The sequence below is a fragment of the Musca vetustissima genome, unplaced genomic scaffold (genome assembly GCF_032173495.1).
Source record: "Musca vetustissima isolate MV318-11 ecotype Yass unplaced genomic scaffold, APGP_CSIRO_Mvet_v1 utg3999, whole genome shotgun sequence".
Lineage (NCBI taxonomy): Eukaryota > Metazoa > Arthropoda > Insecta > Diptera > Muscidae > Musca > Musca vetustissima.
The window spans coordinates 15,504-29,094 of NW_026887379.1; the positions used below are offsets into that span (position 1 = coordinate 15,504).

The 13,591-nt window shown below is 34.8% G+C and overlaps 1 protein-coding gene across 1 annotated transcript; it reads right to left on the reverse strand.

Annotated features, from left to right (window-relative positions):
* Positions 1-1,190: 1,190 nt before the first annotated feature.
* On the reverse strand, positions 1,191-3,563 carry LOC133334962 (serine/threonine-protein kinase RIO3-like). The gene is made up of 2 exons (XM_061543273.1): positions 2,736-3,563; positions 1,191-1,886 (listed from the first exon to the last, which is right to left on the reverse strand). The coding sequence occupies exons 1-2, from the start codon at positions 3,561-3,563 to the stop codon at positions 1,191-1,193; spliced, it is 1,524 nt and encodes a 507-aa protein (XP_061399257.1).
* Positions 3,564-13,591: the final 10,028 nt, after the last annotated feature.

The window sequence follows — 13,591 nt, forward strand, 5'->3', positions numbered from 1 at the left end:
ACAGACGAACCGACGGACTGACATGCATAAATCGACTCAGAAAGTGATAGACCATCGGTCTACCTCGTTTCCTTTTGCCTGTTACAAACATATGCACAAAGACGTTATACCCTGTACCACAGGGTGGTGAAGGGTATAAAAATCAACGTTCTGATAGTCCATAAGAAATATACTTTGAAGAATCTAAGCTCCCATGGATCCTGAGAAAAATTTTTTTAAAATTTTTCTCAGATTCCTACGCTCTGATGGTACCTAAAAAACTATTCTGTGAAAAATCTATATTCTTTAAAAAAATCTACGCTTCCATAGTCCCTGATTTTTTTTTTTAATGTTCGGTCTTATGGTCCCTGAAAAAAATATTCTTTGAAAAATCTACGATCTGTTAGTCCGTAAAAAAATATTCGTTGACAATCAACGTTGTGAAGGTCCCTAAAAATCTACGATCTAATAGTCAGTACAGTTTTTTCGTTGATAATCTATGTTCTAAAGGTCCCTAAAAAATCTACGCTCTGTTAATCCTTTGAAAAATCGACGATCTTATGGTGGCTTCAAAAATTTTTCTTTGAAAAATCGACAATCTGAAAAATCACTATGAAAAATCTACGCTCTGCTAGTCCTTCAAAAATATTCTTTGAAAAATCGATGATATGATGGTGCCTGGAAAATTATTCTTTGAAAAATATACGCTCTGAAGGCCACTGAAAACAGTTTGAATCGATGACATCTGTGAAAGGTCCTCAAGTCGCTTGCCGGCAGCTCTTGGGGTGCTGATAAAGAGACCTTGTTGACATCCTACAAATCAATAGGTCGGTCGGTGGTAAGCTATGCGGCGCCAGTATGGTTCGCGAATGTGAGCGATACACAGTGGAAGAAGAATCAAACCTGTCAGAATGCCGCACTGAGAACTGCTAAGTGGTGCCTCCTTATGACGCCAGTGGACAAAAAAAAAAAATATTTTGCTGTTTTCAAAGCTACCATTTTTATTACTACCATAGATTGACAAAATTTTATTTTGTTATACGACCGCGCACTAATTGTATTGTTAAAATAAATTATATTAAAATATGTGTAATATATATGGTGGTTCTTCAGAGGAAGAATATGCCCAGGACGACCGACTACTTATATGTAATTATGTAAATATTTATTCATCAAGTTTTTATATGTTTATACCTTAAGAAAAAATGAAATTAAATGTTGGCAGTGTCTGTAATAGTATTAACAACAATTGGTTGTGCCATAACTGCTGATGATGACATCTCAGCTTTATTCTCGGCTAATGCAGCCTGCATCTTACAATCAACATTGACATTTTGAGTGGTTTTCTCCCAAGCCAAATCAAATGGATATTCCAAGGGTTTAGCTTCCAGTGGGCATTCATCTTGATTTGGTGCTGTGGCCAATTGTATATTGGCACCTTTGGTGTGGATACGTTCCAACATGGCCACATTTATAGTCTCCGCGTTCAATGAAGTGATGTGTTCGAATAATTGTTCCTTGGTGTGGCAATTGGGCACACCCTTCTTTTCAAAGAAACTAACAATGTTGTTACAATCGCGCATCAGAAATTCCAAGGCCGAGGGATGTTGTGGTTCAACGGATTGGGCCACATCGATAAACCAACATTTGCCATCATGCCACAAGATATTGTATTCGCTCAAATCGGCATGAACCAATTTAGCCTCATTGTATAATTTATGCATTGCCGTTACCACCTCATCATAGGCAGCAATCCATTCGGCTGCCGATAGTAGAGCATCTTTAAGCTTAGGAGCGGCCTGCATTTCCTTTTCGGCCCACATATTAATGATTACGAAGTTATTCTGCTTGCCAAAACGGACATTGAAATGCTTGAAATCGTTAAGATGTAACGATCGCGATTTTTGCTTCAGCGGTGGCCACAAAAGAAATAGGTTTTGAGTTTGGTTGAAAGAGGCGTGAAGTATAACAGCTTCTTGCCAGTCGAAGAATATTTCACATATTTGATTACGAAGTTACCAATAAATGACATAACCAACACATGTTTCTTGAGCTGGAAAAAAAATTAAATGGAAATTAAAACAATATTTTAAACTATAAAGAGTTTTTTTCATTATTATAGGGCAATTATATTTTAAAGAACATTTTTTCAGGGACTACCATAAGGCGTGGATTTTTTAAAGAATATTTTTTCAGGGTCTAACATAAACAAGGCGTGGATTTTTTAAAGAATATTTTTTCAGGGTCTAACATAAACAAGGCGTGGATTTTTTAAAGAATATTTTTTCAGGGTCTAACATAAGGCGTGGATATTTAAAAGAACAAATTTTCAAGGCTACCATAAGGCGTGGATATTTAAAAGAACAGATTTTCAGGGCTACCATAAGGCGTGGATATTTAAAAGAACAGATTTTCAGGGCTACCATAAGGCTTGGATATTTAAAAGAACAGATTTTCAGGGCTACCATAAGTCGTGGATATTAAAAAATATAGATTTTCAGGGATACCATAAGTCGTGGATATTAAAAAAAAAAAGATTTTCAGGGCTACCATATGTCGTGGATATTTAAAAAAATAGATTTTCAGGGCTACCATTATTCGTGGATATTTAAAGGAACACATTTTCAGGACTACCATAATTCGTGGATATTTAAAAAAATAGATTTTCAGGGATATTTTTAACTGGGGTGTTTATAGATTTTTTTGTTTCACGGTTCTACACTTTTTAAACATGAAGATATGTTTCCACCACTTACCCGATTCGAAAGTTTCATATCAAAACCGGCACCATCACCTGTCGCAAATTCCAGTGGCAGCGACATCATACGACAGGCATTGCGAACACCGCACAATTTTTCATCATGTTTCGTAATCATTTCACCATCCTTATCCAGGCCATAACCGCACTTGGGTATAGCCTCAAAGCGGCGTTCATTCGTCTCAAAACGATCCCAATCACGTTTTTCACGATTTAAATCATCCTCGTCGTAATCATAATCACTATCGTCGTCCTCACCAACGTCTCGGATATAGGGCTTGATGTATTTATCCAAACACACGGTAATTTTCGATTGTTTATTCTGGGCCTTTTCAATGCGTTTCAGCTCCTCATTGTATTCCTTATCGAATTGAGCCTGTAACATTTGGGCAATTACAGCATCCGAATCACAACCCTCAATGGCTGCTTTCTCAGCTGCAGCCAATTCCTCCTCCTCACTCTTGAGGAATTCCAATACCTCAGGTGGTAGAATGAATTTAAAGTCGTCTTCTTGATTGAGTAAATCCCAATCTTCTTCGTCATCATCCCCTTGGCCCCCTAACAGCGTGGAGGAGGTGGTTGCTTCTTGCAAGGTGGCCATTTCAAGGCTTTTCACCAAGGCCTCCTCTAAATCACGTTCCTCTTGCAGTTTTATTTTTTCCCTTTCCGTTGCCTGCTTTAGGACTTTTTCTTTTTTCTGATTTTTCACAATGGCAGCAAAATTCATATCCTCCACAATGGGTTTTGGAACATTTCCCCAGCAATTCGACGGCGGCGTCATTGTTGGAAGTTGTTGATTGTTGGTGTTTGTGTTGTTGGCAGCCATTTGTACTACGATGTGTGTGAGTATGAGATTTGTTATTTACTTACAAAAATAGGCGATGATCCTGTATTTTTTGAGTACTTATAGTACTTTTGTAGTATAAAAAAAATAATTGCGAAATATTTTCCTCAAAAGTTTTGTGAGGAAAACAAATTCTTTTGTTGTTCTTTTGTGTAGGTATGGATAAAAGTTGTGAAATGTTATGACAGCTGTTAGCTGTTGTACTGTGTGTGCTTTTATTGTTTGCCATTCACTTGGCAGTGATAACACCGTGGGAATTTCACAACTGTACTGTACAAACTGGATGTAAGCTTTCAGCTTTCTAACCAACATCAGCAGAACGTGGATTTTTGGTATAGCGTGGATTACAAAAATATTTTTTCTTTCAAAGAGCGTTTATAAGTTTTCAAGGACTATTGAAGTCTAACTTCAGGAATTCAGGGCAATATATGAGTTATATTTTCAGGGCTAGTAATAATCGTGGATTTTTTAAAGAATATTTTTTCAGGGACTACCATAAGGCCTAGATTTTTTAAAGAATATTTTTTCAGGGACTACCATAAGGCCTAGATTTTTTAAAGAATATTTTTTCAGGGACTACCATAAGGCGTAGATTTTTTAAAGAATATTTTTTCAGGGACTACCATAAGGCCTAGATTTTTTAAAGAATATTTTTTCAGGGACTACCATAAGGCGTAGATTTTTTAAAGAATATTTTTTCAGGGACTACCATAAGGCGTAGATTTTTTAAAGAATATTTTTTCAGGGACTACCATAAGGCGTAGATTTTTTAAAGAATATTTTTTCAGGGACTACCATAAGGCGTAGATTTTTTAAAGAATATTTTTTCAGGGACTACCATAAGGCGTAGATTTTTTAAAGAATATTTTTTCAGGGACTACCATAAGGCTTAGATTTTTTTAAGAAGATTTTTTCAGGGACTACCATAAGGCGTAGATTTTTTAAAGAATATTTTTTCAGGGACTATCATAAGGCTTGGATTTTCTAAAGAATATTTTTTCAGGGACTACCATAAGGCGTAGATTTTTTAAAGAATAATTTTTCAATGCTAGTAAGAGGCGTGGATTTTTTAAAGAATATTTTTTCAGGGACTACCATAAGGCGTAGATTTTTTAAAGAATATTTTTTCAATGCTAGTAAGAGGCGTGGATTTTTTAAAGAATATTTTTTCAGGGACTACCATAAGGCGTAGATTTTTTAAAGAATATAGGGACTAGCATAAGGCGTAGATTTTTTAAAGAATATAGGGACTACCATAAGGCGTAGATTTTTTAAAGAATATAGGGACTACCATAAGGCGTAGATTTTTTAAAGAATATAGGGACTACCATAAGGCGTAGATTTTTTAAAGAATATAGGGACTACCATAAGGCGTAGATTTTTTAAAGAATATAGGGACTACCATAAGGCGTAGATTTTTTAAAGAATATAGGGACTACCATAAGGCGTAGATTTATTAAAGAATATAGGGACTACCATAAGGCGTAGATTTTTTAATGAATATAGGGACTACCATTAGGCGTAGATTTTTTAAAGAATATAGGGACTACCATAAGGCGTAGATTTTTTATAGAATATAGGGACTACCAACTTGTATCATACCTATTAACGTACATTACAAAAAAATATCTTTCTTAAGCTTGTATAATTTCTTTATCTTCGCCCTTTTTCTTCCGCAAAATATCTCAAGACCTCATATTATGTGTTCAATGTCAATTGAAATAAATTGTTTTACGTTGATTAAAATGAATTTGTGGATGAAATTTTTATTGCGATTAATATGAATATAGAACCGAACAACAAACAGGAACAATCTATTTCATTGTAGGTTTTATTATATATGCATTGCAGTTAGGAAACGCCATCCATCCATAATAAATGTGCGATCAATAAAAACCAATTTAGCTGTTGTTTAAACAACATCTTTACCCGGAATTTTTTAAATTTTATTTAAATTAGAATAACAAAAAAAAATCTAGACTGATTTCAAAACAACCGGTCAATTGGATAAAGAATCTGCATAATGGACTATTATTGAAAATTAGTCCCTTAAAAAATATTCTCTAAAAAAATCCACGCCTTTTGTTAGGTTCTGAAAAATTACTTACTTAGCTGGCTTGTGACAGAACTTTCGCTCCATAAGCCGAGCTTAGAAATGATTTCCACGAGAGTCGTTCTTTTGCGCAGTTTTTCAATTTGAAAGAACATTTTCGGCAATGTTGTCTTCGACTTGATCTTTCCATCGTATCCTTGGCCTTCCCCTTCTGCGTGAACCATCAGCTGGTTCGCTTTTATATGCCTTCTGGGCTTCTGAGCCAACGTAGTCGCTGCAGCTCAATACGACTGTCGATGTCCGAGAATAGCTGGCGATATTCTCCGTCAATTCAGATCGGCCCATAGATCTTTCGGAGAATTTTTCTCTCAAACACTCCAAGAGCTGCCTCATCTGCTTCCGTAAGTACCCATGCTTCAGATCCATATAATAGCACGGGTAGTATCAGCGTCTTGTAGAGTGTGAGTTTGGTTTTGTTTTGAGTTGTTTGCTCAGGCCATAGTAGCATCTGTTGGCCATCACTATCCTTCTCCAAATTTCAAAACTGATGTCATTCGTTTTGTTTATGGCGGTACCAAGGTATATAAAATCGTTGACTACCTCGAAGCTGTAGTTCTCAAGTTCCGCAGTTGGTCCGAGTCTACTGGACGTCTTGCGCGTTGATACCATCAGCTTGGTGTTCTCACCGTTTACTGCCAGATCCACTTTGGTAGACTCCTTCTCAATTTGTTCAAAGGTGGCTGTTACCGCTCTCAGTGTTCGACCCATTATGTCGATGTCATCGGCGTAGGCGAGTAACATGTGTTGTTTGGTGTACAGAGTGCCATTTCTGTTCACTTTTGCCTCTCGTATGACCTTTTCCAGCAGGATGTTAAAAAGGTCACACGACAAACTGTCACGTTATCTGAGTCCTCGTTCGTTATTAAAGGGCTCCGAGAGGTCCTTTCCGATCTTAACTGCTGATCTTGTGCCAGTTAAAGTTATCCTGCAAACACCTCTGAACGAATGGGGCTGTTGAATGCGGCCTTAGAGTCGTCAAATAGGTGGAATGTGTCGATGTGTTTTTCGTGGGGTTTTTTTCTAGGAATTGCGCAGAGTGAAAATCTGGTCAATGGTACATTTGCCAGGTCTGAAGCCGCATTGGTATGGTCCAATAATGTCATTGACCATTGGCTTCAGTCGTTTACACAGTACGCTGGATAGCACTTTATATGCGATGGGTAGGGGACTTATTCCTCTATAGTTGGTACATATCGTCTTGTCTCCTTTCTTGTGCACGGGACACAGGATACTGAAGTTCCAATCATTGGGCATGCATTCTTCTAGCCAAATTGTACTAATCAGCTGGTACATGCTCCTTACCAGCATCTGACCACCAGTCTTGAATAGTTCGGCTTGTAAGCCATCAGCCGATTGATTGCTATACTGACTTCATCTTGGCTAGGTGGTATTCACTCTATACTGTCATCTATTATTGGTTCTGGGGTATACTCTTCACCCGCTACTATTTGATAACAGAAGTTTTTCAAAATGCTCCTTCCAGATCCTCAGAACCTTGTCTGTATCTGTCACCAGGTTTCCTTCTTTATCTCTACAGGAGGATGTGCCTGCACCAAAGCCTTCGGTTTGGCGTTTTACCCGATGGTAGAATTTTCGGACTTCATTCAGACTCCTGTACATTTCGATTTGCTCACGCTCACGTTTTTCTTGTTCTTTCTTCTTTCTTCTGAAAATACGTTTCTCCTCTTTCTTTTTCTCCCGATAATTCTCCCTCACATTACGTGTTGCTACTGTCCGAAGGATTGCCATATATGCTGCGTTTTTCATATCAGTAGTATTACTACACTCTTGATCTTACCACGGATTTCTGGATGGTGGTCTTTGGTACCCAAGTGTTGCTTTTGCTGCAGTTTGTAGGGAGTGGGCAATTCTCTGCAATTTATTTATTTATTTCATTTATATTATTATCGGGACCAGGGGTGCTATCGTCAAGCAGTTGTGTAAATTGAGCGGAGTAGGCTTCTGCTATCCGTTGTGTTTGCAGCTTTTCGACGTCAAATTTCCGTGTTACATTAGATCGCACCTTTGCTGCTACATTAAGACGGGTGCGTACCTTGACTGCCACAAGGTAATGGTCCAAATCGATATTCGCTCCCCGGATCGATCGGACGTCTAAAAAATATTCTTTAAAAAAATCCACGCCTTATGTTAGGTCCTAAAAAAATATTCTTTAAAAAAATCCACGCCTTATGTTAGGTCCTAAAAAAATATTCTTTAAAAAAATCCACGCCTTATGTTAGGTCCTAAAAAAATATTCTTTAAAAAAATCCACGCCTTATGTTAGGTCCTAAAAAAATATTCTTTAAAAAAATCCACGCCTTATGTTAGGTCCTAAAAAAATATTCTTTAAAAAAATCCACGCCTTATGTTAGGTCCTAAAAAAATATTCTTTAAAAAAATCCACGCCTTATGTTAGGTCCTGAAAAAATATTCTTTAAAAAAATCCACGCCTTATGTTAGGTCCTGAAAAAATATTCTTTAAAAAAATCCACGCCTTATGTTAGGTCCTGAAAAAATATTCTTTAAAAAATCCACGCTATATGTTAGGTCCTGAAAAAATATTCTTTAAAAAAATCCACGCTATATGTTAGGTCCTGAAAAAATATTCTTTAAAAAAATCCACGCCTTATGTTAGGTCCTGAAAAAATATTCTTTAAAAAAATCCACGCCTTATGTTAGGTCCTGAAAAAATATTCTTTAAAAAAATCCACGCCTTATGTTAGGGCCTGAAAAAATATTCTTTAAAAAATCCACGATTTATGTTAGACCCTGAAAAAATATTGGCAAATTGTGATCGATGATAGTTCCAATTAGAATCAGGTGCATGTAATAATTGCTGACTTTCCGTCCTCCTAGTTTATTTTTATAACCTCACTTATGTAGGTAATCATTAATTATATTACGCTGCCGATATCATGATGATGATGTTAATCATGTTTGTCCATATTTGTTTGTGTGTTCAAAATATCAAAGAACTAAATGATGTTGATAATGATCCATGATTTGAAATTCCACAGTCGTGCATGGTGTACTAACTGACTGTCTGGTGGTTGGTAGCCATAGATGGCTAGAAGAAACAAGTTCTGCAAACCAACATGGCTATGGATGGACACAAGTAGCGATTTAAAAATAGATCTACAACAATTTATTATGCAGCTTTAAATATTAGTTTGTGTGGCCCTAGAAGGAAAGAGATATAGAAAGAGGAGGACGAACGGACGGACATTAAAACAAGTGGTCCAAAGTTTTAATTAAAATTGCCAACATACTTTGAGCTTCTTCTTCTTCTTCTTTTTTTCTGTAGGGAATGCTGATTGAAAGTGAAATTATGACTTCTGTTGGATTTATGGACGTCGTGTAGGCGATGCATGCGATTAATTCTGGAAATAGAAGACAACATTAACATGTTATATCAGTCAGTATGGGATGTAAGGGAAGAAGCTTGACTGGTGGAGTCAAGAACGTTTCAACTGATCTGTAAGTTCTCAAAATTTAATTGTTTCTATCTGAATTGGAGACTAATAATCAAAAACTAATTATGCAACTTTCAGGTCTCGTGTATACCCATATGTGACCTCTGCTGTCGAGAGAAGATATCCCATGACTTACTTTTGTATACTGGAGGACCTGCCTGCAGCATCATTTACATTGGTACATTCCGTACATCTTCCCTACACTTGCATACCAAAAAGCTCTGCATATTTATTTTATTGGCCAATCGTCATTATTATCATTGAAGAGAATTATGAAGTTTCAACCTCCAATACAGAATTTTTTTCTGCTACAATCCGGTTTCAAATCAATGGCGAGCCTCCTATTTTCAATGAATACAAGGAATCAAATGTTGGAGCATGGTTGGTGGTTACATACCATAAACTAGATTTCGGCTGGCTTTCTCATCATGATCGTGGTCTGATATGACGCCAAGGTAAGTTGCTGTGGACTCCTAGCCTCCAATTTGATTCTAAAAATAAAAGAATTGTTCCTTCCATAGACGGTGGCAGTTGAATGCAGAACTTTGTGTCTTATAAAATTCCAAACGTTGTTCGTCTAATGAATGTCTCGTTATTTTAATCGTTAAGTTTTATTATTTTTATTGCACCTGACGTGTGGTGACTATATGCGAGGAATGGATTTTTTTTTGTTTTTCAAGGAGTGCATATATCGTGGATTTTTAAATAATATTTATTGAAGTAAATAAATAATATTTTTTTAAGTAGATCCAAGGCGTGGATTTTAAGTAATATTTTTTCAATCAATCCCAAGGCACGGATTTTTTAAATAATATTTTTTCAAGTAGGAATATATTAAAGCTAGAGCTTTCATTTCTTTACAAACCCTTGCTGAAATGTACTGAAGAATAATATTTCTTTGACATAAACCATCGAAAATGAAGACATATGAAATTAACCAAACACCGTTTTTAACAAAATTGATCCTGATTTTTTATTTATATAGAGACCATTTACGGATATGGTTTGGTCGCAGATCTATAGTAAATTCTTGTGAAAAGTATTTTTCTCATTGACATCAGCTTCCAAAAATGACATATAGAGGGCGTAATTCGCCCAAATTCGGAAAATGTATGAAATTGACCCTCAAATTCTTTCCAACGATATTTAACCCGATTTTTAAGGTGTGTAACGTAAATGTTCATATTACGTTTCTTCGCAGACCCATAGTGAAATTTTATGGAGAATACTTTTTCCATTGACATCAATCCCCAAAAATCACATATAGAGGGGGTAATTAGCCTATATTTGGAAAGTGAATAGAATTGACCAACAAATCTTTTTTAACATTATTGGACCTGATTTTTTAGGTGTATAAAGTAAATGTACATATTCCGTTTCTTCGCAGACCCATTGTGAAATTTACTGGAGAATATTTTTCTCATTGACATAATCCCCCAAAAATGACATATAGAGGGCGTGATTAGTCCAAATTCTGAAAAGATATGACATTGACCATTTTAACAGTATTGGACTAGATTTTCTATGGGTATATAGTGAATTTCCATATTCCGTTTTTTTTTTCGCAGACCCATAGTGAAATTTTATGGAGACTATTTTTTTTCTCATTGACATTATTCACCAAAATGACATATAGAGGGCGTAATTAGCCTAACTTCGGAAAATGTATGCAAATGACTCTCAAATTCTTTTTAACAGTATTGTACCGGATTTTTTAGGTGTTTAAAGTAAATGTACATATTCCGTTTCTTCGCAGACCCATAGTGAAATTTTATGCAGACTATTTTTCTCATTGATATCATCCACCAAAAATGACATACAGGGGGCGTAATTAGCCTAAATTTGGAAAATATATATGAAATTGACCCACAAATCCTTTTCAACAATATTGGATCTGATTTTTTTAGGTGTATATGGTAAATTTATATAATCCGTTTCTTCGGAGACCTACAGTAAAATTTAGTGAAGATTATCTTTCTCATTGACATCATCCGCCAAAAATGTCATATAGAGGGAGTAATTAGCCCAAATTTGGAAACTATGTGAAATTGACCCACAAATACTTTTTAGCAATATTGGATCTGATTTTTTATGTGTATTTAGGCAATTTAGATATTTCATTTCCTCGGAGACCCATAGTGAAATTACATGGAGAATATTTTTCTCATTGCCATTATCCGCTAAAAATTGCATATAGAGGGCGTAATTAGCTTAAATTCGAAAAGTGTATGAAATTTACATACAAATTCATTTTAACAATATTTTGGATCTGATTTTTTACGTGTACATAGTAAATTTATATATTCCGTTTCTTCGGAAGCCAATAGTGAAATTTAATGCAGAATATTTTTTCCATTGACATCATTCTCCGAAAATGAGGTTTAGAGGGCGTAATTCGTCCAAATACCAAATAAGTATGTAATTGATCAAAAATTCCCGCTTAACATAATTGGTCTTGATGTTTTATTGTTGTTAGTAAATTTAGAGATTTCGTTTGTTCGCAGACCCATAGTGAAAATTGTTGCAGAATAATTTTTCCATTGATATTATTCTTCGAAAATGAGTTATAGAGGGCGTAAATATCACAAACTCCAAAAAATGAGAAATTTAAGCAAAAATCATTCATGTCATAGTTAGTCCCAATTTTTTATGAACATATAGCAAATCTACATGTTCCATTTCTTCGGAGACCCACATTGAATTTTAATGGAGAATAATTATCTTATTGACATTATCTACCAAAAATCACATATAGATGGCGTAATTAGCCCATACTCCAAATAAGTGTATAATTGACCAAAAATCCCGCTTAAGCAAATTGATCCTGGGTTTTTTAAATAATATTTTTTTCATGTAGTCCCAAGGCGTGGATTTTTTAAATAATATTTTTTCATGTAGTCCCAAGGCGTGGATTTTTTAAATTATATTTTTTCATGTAGTCCCAAGGCGTGGATTTTTTAAATTATATTTTTTCATGTAGTCCCAAGGCGTGGATTTTTTAAATTATATTTTTTCATGTAGTCCCAAGGCGTGGATTTTTTAAATTATATTTTTTCATGTAGTCCCAAGGCGTGGATTTTTTAAATTATATTTTTTCATGTAGTCCCAAGGCGTGGATTTTTTAAATTATATTTTTTCATGTAGTCCCAAGGCGTGGATTTTTTAAATAATATTTTTTTCATGTAGTCCCAAGGCGTGGATTTTTTAAATAATATTTTTTTCATGTAGTCCCAAGGCGTGGATTTTTTAAATAATATTTTTTTCATGTAGTCCCAAGGCGTGGATTTTTTAAATAATATTTTTTTTTTCATGTAGTCCCAAGGCGTGGATTTTTTAAATAATATTTTTTTCATGTAGTCCCAAGGCGTGGATTTTTTAAATAATATTTTTTTTTTTCATGTAGTCCCAAGGCGTGGATTTTTTAAATAATATTTTTTTCATGTAGTCCCAAGGCGTGGATTTTTTAAATAATATTTTTTAACATCTAATTTTTCCCTATTTCTTGTGAATCTTATTATGACCCGTGAAGAGTCTTCCTCCCCCTCTGTTGCAATGCTGTGCATCATTTTGAAATAACAACAAAAAAACCTGTAGTCAAGTTTAAACTAGCCGTATCAAGTAGTAACCAGAATATTGTGGAATGATTGAGTATTGCCAAGCCCGATAGATAGGTATTTTTCTAATATAAATATGATCATAATAACTATTACATACATAAGACATTTGGCAACACTGGCTCCAATATAACTTTGGTTAATAAAAGAAAAAAAATTCAAAGTATGTCAATATATGTGAACGATCCACTCATATATGATGCCCAGCCACCAGTATATGTATGGATGTGTATATTCATATATCGGTGTGTGCCATATTTTTTGGGGGGCTCGTTTAGTGGTGGCATCCAATAAAATGTTCGAAAAAATTATTGAATACTACTATGGTAATATGTGTGTGTATGAGTGTCTATGGACGTCAACTATGCCACGCATTGAAATTGCGTTGAATCTAAACAAAAAAATCTGAAAAATTAGATCACATGTAAAAAAAAGTTATATACAAATTAATAAAAACAATATATTGTGATCTTTTTTCATATACATACATATATATTTATGAAGTACAGTTGAACTTTAAATAATATTTTTTTAACAATCCAAGCCTTAAAAAAAACTAAACAATATTAAAAAAAATCCAGGGCAATAAAAATATATCGTTTAAGTTTATTAACTCATGATTTCCCAAGATATATATAATTTTTTTTAATATAAGTATATTATTTTATTTTTAATATTTAATCAAATACGTGTCATTTAACGCAAACCTTGTATGGAATAATGATAATGGAGTCGTGCATTACCACCAAACCGCCAATACATTTGTCATAAAATTATTATTGCTTTTTGTCTATACAAAGGTTTTGTAAC